This window comes from Thermobia domestica, chromosome 1, assembly GCF_964235325.1.
Source record: "Thermobia domestica chromosome 1, izTheDome1.hap1.1, whole genome shotgun sequence".
In the NCBI taxonomy this organism is placed as follows: domain Eukaryota; kingdom Metazoa; phylum Arthropoda; class Insecta; order Zygentoma; family Lepismatidae; genus Thermobia; species Thermobia domestica.
In genome coordinates this window covers 31,794,980-31,803,813 of record NC_137454.1, presented here as the reverse complement: position 1 = coordinate 31,803,813, position 8,834 = coordinate 31,794,980, and the positions used below count along the sequence as shown (strand labels likewise).

The 8,834-nt window shown below is 37.3% G+C and overlaps 1 protein-coding gene across 2 annotated transcripts in view; it reads right to left on the bottom strand.

Annotated features, from left to right (window-relative positions):
* Positions 1-502: 502 nt before the first annotated feature.
* The window catches only part of LOC145684279 (queuosine 5'-phosphate N-glycosylase/hydrolase), a 34,934-nt gene continuing 26,602 nt past the window's right edge, over positions 503-8,834 (bottom strand). For both annotated transcript variants that reach the window (XM_081756426.1, XM_081756436.1), the window contains exons 6-7: positions 7,576-7,646; positions 503-877 (exon numbers count right to left, since the gene is read on the bottom strand). In XM_081756426.1, the coding sequence (XP_081612552.1) occupies positions 645-877; positions 7,576-7,646 (304 nt within the window). In that variant the 3' untranslated portion in view covers positions 503-644. The remainder of the gene's footprint in view (positions 878-7,575; positions 7,647-8,834) is intronic.

Here is an 8,834-nt window from a genome sequence, read left to right as displayed (position 1 = left end):
TTATACGCGAATAATTGCGGTCTTTATGCAGAATTGGCTTCCTAGGCTAGTGCGGCATATGTTCCTGCTGTATAGGTTCGGGTTGAGCCACAAACTTTAGGCGACAGCAGCAATATTCTGTACTGAGCGCACTGGCCACACACGAAGGTATTTTGTCTTATCACTTAGCACGCCAATCTGACGAACTTTCCGCACAAACTTGCATACATCAGGTGAAGTTGGCGTGTTATTTCTACTGAACTTTTTTCAAATTACACTGTTTAGGCAACACAATACTCCTTTTGGAAATAAGTTTTCAATATTTCCCAACCTTCCTCACGTGTAAATCGATTCAATTCGTACCACCGGGATCTGATACTGTTTCTTGCACTTCCCAGATGGCTCACCCTTTACAAGACTTTCCGTATACAGTTTGGAAGTATAGTACAGTCAAAGATTATTCATTTTTCATTACGACGTGGAACAAATCTAGGTTGGTATGTGTTGTAAAAAATAAAACTAGTACTGAAATAGAATTTATTTCGAAAAATATCATGATTAAGAATTTTTTCTAACAAGTAAAACATATTACTTCATTGACATAATTATATTTTACATTTTATAAAAACTGGCAATACAAGCATAATTTTTCAATAGACAAATTTTCAATAATAAATGCATTTAACTTTGTGGAAAGGAATAGACTCCAACTCCTCTGCGTGAGCTCTCCGGTAGTCCCAGAGGAAATGATCAATCACAATAGAATTACAAAGAAGACTCTTCAGCTCTGCATCATTCTTTGCCAATCTCCTAATTTCATCTGCCACAAGCTCCACCGCGTGGATTGAACAGCCACGAATCTCTATTTCTTCGTCACTGCCATTTTGTAGGATTGTTTCTGTAGAAACACAAAACACAAAAGATTATCAGTAGATATTAAAAAAGTAAAATCTATTAAATGCATAGTTTATTTAGAAATTCGGTGACCAAACTTCAGAAGAGGATTCCTTATATGAAATGAAAGAAAAATGTTCTAATAAACACGATCGAGAAACGTTTCCTTCCAGAGTTATAAATCGCCAAAAATTGCAAAATTCCTTCTAGATAAAATCCTGCGTTGACAAGTTGTCCTGGTGGCACAAACTCGAAATGGATGATTCCTCGAACGTCGAAGAAGACAATGAGCATAGTTTTGATTCGGGATTTGCTCATGCGCGCCTTTTTAGGGCGGGGGGAGGATGAGGTGTGCCATTCCGCACTCCGCCTTTTGGATTCTGGATCTTATTCGAACATCCATGATTCGTCTCCAGTTACGACCGAGTCTAAAAAGTCCGGATCACTTTCACACAATGCCAACAACTCCTTGCAGCGCAAAACTCGAAGTTCTTTTTGTTCGTTCGTCAACACCTTCGGCACAAGCTTCGCACAGACCTTTCGCATTTGCAGGTCCTCGGTCATTATCCCATACACCGCAAATGTTGACACGTTTACGGTGTCCGCGATTTGTTGAATGCTCACACGCCGGTCTGAGCGCAACACTTCACGCACAAGATTAACGTGTCGTCGGTCCTGGCGTCCAGAACGGAGCTCGTCGGCGACCTCCTTGAACGACTTGTGCCATTTTCCGACCTGGGATCTTGACAAACACTCCTGCTTGTAGGCCTTTTTCAGCATCTGGTAAGTTTCCGTAGCATTCTTACCCAACTTGATGCAAAATTTTATGTTCCAGCGAACCCTCCATCGCGCCGTGTTACAACTTGTAAAAACGTGCTTCACGTGGATCGACATCCACATGCTGTCACTGTTCGCAGCAGACTGACTCCGGGCGCGTTTGGAAGGGCAGACCACCCACTTTTTCCGCGCCGGCACCGCGCGCTGCGGTGGATTATTGATTCAGGGTAGCATCATGCTCATTACTTTCTTAATGAACCCTATATATATATATATAACAAGGATCCGTACACCCACACGTACTATAAACCATACGTTTTTACTATAAACACGTTTTCACAATCTGTACACGTCAGACGACAGACGGAAACTACACTTCCAGGAAGAGACGAAGTGGACACGGAGAACCACGAACAAATCCAACAAATCCTCCACAGGATCTCTCGGTTCTCCTTCCAAAGGATGGCTAAAAAAGACGATGGGACCGAAAAATCATAGTGTCTTGCACTGATCATTGACTTTGGCCCCGAGACCGCCATAGGCTGTGGAGAGACTTTATCCTTCAATACCTACTCCTAAGGCCACTATGGGCTACGGAAACTTTATCCTTCAATACCTACTCCTAAGGTCGCTATGGGCTACGGAATACAAACTTTTAATACTTGGTCCCGAGGCCGCTATGGGCTACGGAGTACAAACTTTTAATACTTGCTCCCGAGGCCGCCATAGGCTACGGAAACTTTATCCTTCAATACCTACTCCTAAGGCCGCTATGGGCTACGGAATACAAACTTTTAATACTTGGTCCCGAGGCCGCTATGGGCTAATGAGTTCCGAGGTCGCTATAGGCTACGGAGAGTATCCTTCAACACCTAATCCTAAGGCCGCTATGGGCTACGGAATACAAACTTTTAATACTTGCTCCCGAGACCGCTAAGGGCTACGGAGTACAAACTTTTAATACTTGCTCCCGAGGCCGCCATAGGCTACGGAGACTTTATCCTTCAATACCTACTCCTAAGGTCGCTATGGGCTACGGAATACAAACTTTTAATACTTGCTCCCGAGGCCGCTATGGGCTAATGAGTCCCGAGGTCGCTATAGGCTACGGAGGCTATCCTTCAATACCTACTCCTAAGACCACTATGGGCTACGGAATACAAACTTTTAATACTCACTCCCGAGGCCGCTATAGGCCAACGAGTTACCTATACCGTCTGACGCCGCTTTAGGCAAAATCAACATTCTACCTACCCGATGCAAGATTGTATGCCGAAGGAAATTATCCTACACTGAAAACATTTTAAAGTATTTAAAGACTTATAGAAACTTTGTATAATAATTTTATAAGACATTTTTGTTATAATAAAAGGGTGAAAGATTAAAACTCCTGTGTACATTACTGACTCTACATAAAGAATATTACAATATACATTACAAGAATTAAGTCATTATTCTGTCTCATCATTATGGGAAAACGGCTGAACCACTTGAAATGAATTTTTGAACATTGTTAATATCAACCTTGAACTTTATTTTTATCATGAATAAATGAATTTGAATAAAATGGAAATCCTAAAACGAAAGGAATAGAGGATGGTTCAAAGTTTATGAAAAAAATAAAATATCTCAGTAACCCTTCAACTTAAGGAGATGAACCTCAATATATGAACTCTCAATGAAAATACGCGAACACGTGTCAGTACGTTTTTAAAATTCCACTTTTAAAGGAAAGAAGGGGACAACTTCCGTATTGTCAACGTTGTCTGTGACATTATTTCGGAGAAACAGCTAAAACCATTTTAAGTGGGTTTTGGAACATAGAACCTACCTCGAACTAGATTACCGTATCTGATTAAACGAATCTACTCAAGTGAGAAAATATACAAAATTTAAGCAAAAAATAAATAAGTAAAAAATAAAATAATTCAGAAGGCCATCAAGTTAGGAAGATAAAGCTCGGTATAGAAGCTGTTCATTAAATATAATTGGACAAATGTGTCAGTGTCTTCAAAACTTCAGCTTCTGAGAGGGCAACTGCTATATTTTAATTTAGAGTTTTATTTTTATAAAATGACAAAAGGAAACATTTAAACCGCTTTAAATAATTTTTTGAACATAGTTAGTATCTAGGATTTCATCATTTTACTTTGTAATGCGAATCTTACGCGATAAAGGTGTTTAATATTTCCAACGAACAACGGTATAACGGCTAAAATGATTACTGAACATAATTAGAGACTTTCTATTTCAAATGCGCCCTCGGAAAATATGTGAAACATACTTTGACTCCACCCCCGTCCTCCTCTTATGAAGGAAACCTTCCCTTTGCTTTGGGGAAAAAGTGAATGACCTCGACTATGTTGACAATTTGTCATTCAGCCGTGTGGTCTTGGCGAGTGAAAATCGTAGGCTACTTAGAATAGCTAGCAAAGACAGTGGACAGCGAAGCCAGTGAAATAATTCTTTGTGGCAACTCTGTTCGCATCCAACTATTGACAGATCTCGGCCACAGCAACTTGTCTCTCCTTTTTCCGCAACGAAGGTATGGGAATAACACACCAACAGCAGCGCCAGCACACTTGATATAGAAAGGGTCCAGCATTTGGGTTGAGCTAAGTTTTATTTTCTTTCTTTTTCATTTCCCGTTGATTCAAATATGCATCGTATGAGGGAAGGGGGTTCAAGTATTTTCCATTAATCTATTCTTCCGTGCGTAAAACGGGCATTTCAGTTAGTCTACCTAAATCTGAAGTGATTAGGGGTTTTTGACAGGAACACAAAAAGACCCTCAACATATAACTTTTTTTTTAGCGCAATGATATACTTCAGATCATAGATGATTGTTTTACGTTATCATTTTACTTTCGTGATCGAATCATCATTCTAGACAATTTACCATCAAAGTGTTCATAGAATTCCATGGACAGAGACGCGTACGCTTCGAGATATGCAACAACTGAAAATTTCATTGTTGGTCTCTCGTTCTTTCTTTTTAAACACATAAATCAGCACGTTTCTGTTCTTTTTTCTTTTTTTTTTCTTCCTACGTGTTCCTCTTCCTATTTATGAAAAGTAACTAAGAAGGTTGAATTTTCTTATATAGAATAAGTAGACCAAACCAAATCATAACATCATTTTAGATATATCTGGTTGCTATCCTAAACATGGTTTTGGTTCTCTTAAAGTCCAGATAAAACTAATTTTAAAAGCATAATTCCTGGAAAATTAACTGGCTATTTATCTGTTAATCTAATTATTGTAACCAAGAATTACATTAATTTTTATTTTCTACAACAATGAAAAGCCAGGCACTTCAACAACGGATATTTTAAGTAAAGTAGTAGTAAAAAATTGTTTTCATTCAAGAGATTAAAAATTTAATTGCAATTCTGTCAGGGACAGAGCAATAATTTAAATAACACTATAGTATGTTACGTTTAATGGTTTCCTCGTCGGTGTTCATTGTAAATAAGCACTTCTTCTTCAGTTCAGAGCTTTTCTACGCTTTACTAGATTTTGAATTCTAAAAGGTCATCTGACAAAAGAATATCTTGAAGCTCACCTAAAAGCTGCAAGTAACCGACCTCTTCAGGGTAAAGCAGATGAAGAAACAGAGTGATACAATGACTAAATTATCATTCTTAAGCACTGTTTTATTATTATTGCAATGTGTACTTGTATTACTTCATACTATCTTACAACCTTAAGTGTCATAAAAATAAATAAATTATAATATTGATAAACAAAATTTGATTTCAGTTTATTGCTATGTAAAAATATTATTATACAGACAACAAGATAAGGTATTTAGAATAATATTTGCGTTCCATTAGTTATGTTTGAAAAATTAAAATAAAACAATTTGCAAAAAGATACAGCGTAACTATTATAACGTTTACTCCATAGGATGGTAATCCAAATAGAGCAAACATTACATTAGATAGTCGTAGATAGTATGTTTGCTCGAGCGTTGACGATGAAACAAGTTATTATAAGCAATAGCTCCTTTCAACGCCAACTACACATAAGCAAAGATTCTAAATACAACCTTTAGAAACACCAAAAGTTCAGCATCATATTTTTCGAAAGATAATAAACTTCAAAAACAATAAGTAGGAAGTATTTTCTGCACCATGCACCTAACTGACTGGCCACGAAGCCCGAGGACCCAACACGCAAATCACAGACAACACTCGTGAATAGACTTAAAATATTTTAATAATTAAAATATACTCACATTGTCTTACACCTGGGAAAGGTAATTATGACAGAAATACTTATCGATGTGTTTTATTTTGTGTAGAATACAGGAATGTAAAGATGCTATATTACATATTATCCTGCAGCAGTGGACGTATGTATGTTACATGTATAGCAGTTCGGCGCCAAGTCCCCCTGCCTACCGCCAAATCTCTTCAGCTCTCGCTGTTCGCGTGAGTTTCACGCGTTGAGTGACGTAAGAGCGGGCAGAGCTGTGATTGGCTGGAGAAACGCTAGCCAAGGTCAAACCAGCTGTCTGCATCCTCTAAGTGAGAGAACGCACACATAGAAACGTCGTCTGCTAGTAAGTGACAGTCCTTTTAAATAAAGAGAGAATTAAACTGCTTGAACTGCATACAGTTAAAATAATGCACAAACGAGTTTATGACACTATTTAAAAAAAGTATAAGTGGGATGCTCTAATAGTAATAATAATAATCATTATTATCATTAGTATTAGTATTTGTAAAATGAAAATTATAGAAGGGAACATGAAAGCTTCACCTCGTCTGCTATTGAACTAGACTTTACACAAGAGGTGAGCACTTTATCGCTCAGCAATCACGGCTCTTGTATTAAAACACGTTTGCATTCCTGTGACAACTATGAAGTCGAACTAAACGACCTAGTGACCTTCGATCTAAGTCTGGTCGTGCAGTGGTCTCAAGAATGAAAAAGAAATCGTTTATATCAACTGTGGAATGGATTCGTGTCCAAGGTATGTGACTGAAATCAAGATGGTTTGATAATACATATTACAAGATTGTGGTGATTTGTTGGTTAGTACTGTAATGAGATAACGCAAGGAAGGTATAAATCAACACGTTCTTTGGTGAATGGAGGGAATGAAGGAAGGTATTTTCTGCTAGAAACATTTATTTTGTGGATTATTTCCAAAGAAGTCGTCCTATTGCATGACCGTCTTTCAGCGAATGTCCAAAATGATTCAGGACACAATCTGGTAGTTCTGAAGAACATTAAATATCCATTTAGATTTACCCTGTGAGGCTTTCATTTAAAACCGAAACAGCCTTTACGAGGACTCAGGTTTCAATACACCGATACTCTAATAATATTATTTCTTAAGCAATTACCCGATTTTTACCTGGCAAGGTGGCATCGAAGCTGCAAAGCACAGAACTCTTCTTTCTGTATCACCTGTAATGTTATTTAGCCTTTTCTTTTTTCTTTTTTTTTTTTTTGAATACAATAAAATAAAAAAAAAATAAAAAAAGATGGATTTTACAGTGATTTTTGGGAATTCCATAATAATTATAATACATCACATTTACTAACAAACTAATAAAGAAATTTAAATGCAGCAAGTAAAAGGGTTTTCGTCATAGTCATGTAGTTTATACACATTTAGAATCAAAATCCCTTTTTATATGTAAAGCGTATATCAAAATCTATATCTTCCCTTCCCTCCTGAAATTTATTAGAATAATTTAAATATTTCCATACAATTCATTATCTACAAGAATCCCAAACTTCTTGAATAATCGATAAGTTATTATTTACAGAAAGTTCGTAGAAGACACAAATATTTTATTGTCAACTGCACTGAAGTTTTCTCATCAAATTGAACAATATTTAATTTCCCAAGAAAAGTGAGAAGGCAAAGTAAACTATAGTACACTTAAGAATCAGATGGAAACCTACCTTGCTTCAGTTTATTCATTAGTTCATCGCTGTATTTCATTGCACCATAATGCACCAACACTTGAGGAATTCTGAAAATAAAAATTAACTAATGAAATTTGTTACACTCTGACAAGATTATTAAACTAGTATCTAAACTACGGAAATTTCCAGCCAGCGCATTAAAAGATCATTTTATTTGTATTTATGGACATTTTATATCAATCAATGCAGTATAACATGCAGGTTTATATTTCTACAGCGAAACTGAAGTCCCACTTAATTAAAGAACAGATTTTTATATTTTCAGCACTTTTGGCAGATTTATCATCTGGATATACTTCCACGAAATAATAAATAAAATCTTTGTTTTACGTGCCACGATTAAGCACGTTATTCCACTGAGCCATCGCGGCCTCTATACTGTATATTTCCAAGAAAGCTGGCCTGGATCGGTAGCGTGGTCCTGTAATGCACTCTCCTTAGGCAAAATGGTGTGGTTGGAAACAGCCTATACTGGAAAGGAGTTTGCACACTTGCAGGGTTCCTACTGATCTGGTGAAATCTATTTCCCTGACTTCTCCCTGACCTTTGGCAGGAAATTCCCTGACTTTTAGGATAGGTGTCGGATGACGTTTACACATAAATAAGGAATAAATAACGGTGAATATTTATATATGAGAACATTTATTCTATAGAGACGAATAATAATCAATTGCTCATACGCACATTCCACTTACCACCCGTAAAAGTCTGAGTAACGTTTCATACTGTGATCGTTAATGGTAGGCTAAGCTGGAATTGGTGTACAATTAATGTTAGAAAAAATATATTTTATAAAATTTCCCTATTTCCAGTCATTTTCCCTGACTTCTTTGACTTCCCTGTCCAGTAGGAACTGGTGGCTCGTGGCTCGGACCTTATGTTACTAGATCCTTCATAACCTCGCTAAAACAAAATTGAATTCAAAATTTCAAACGAAACTCGCTTCTGGTCTTTGGGCAGCGACGATTCGCGATTCTTGTCGCACTTAAGAAAATTTAGCACACATGAAACGAACAACTGGCATTATTCGTTCTTTAAGAGTAATAATAGGGCTAACAGAACAACATGAAACTATGACCCACATCTGCAAAGACACCATGTTTAACACTAGAGCATTTCTATTTCAAGTGTGCCCCTTCTGGCGCTGCTGTCGATGTTTTCCCGTACCTCCCTCAAAAGAGGAGGGACAAGTTGCTGTGGGCGAGATCTTTCAATTGTTGGATACAGTGTTACCA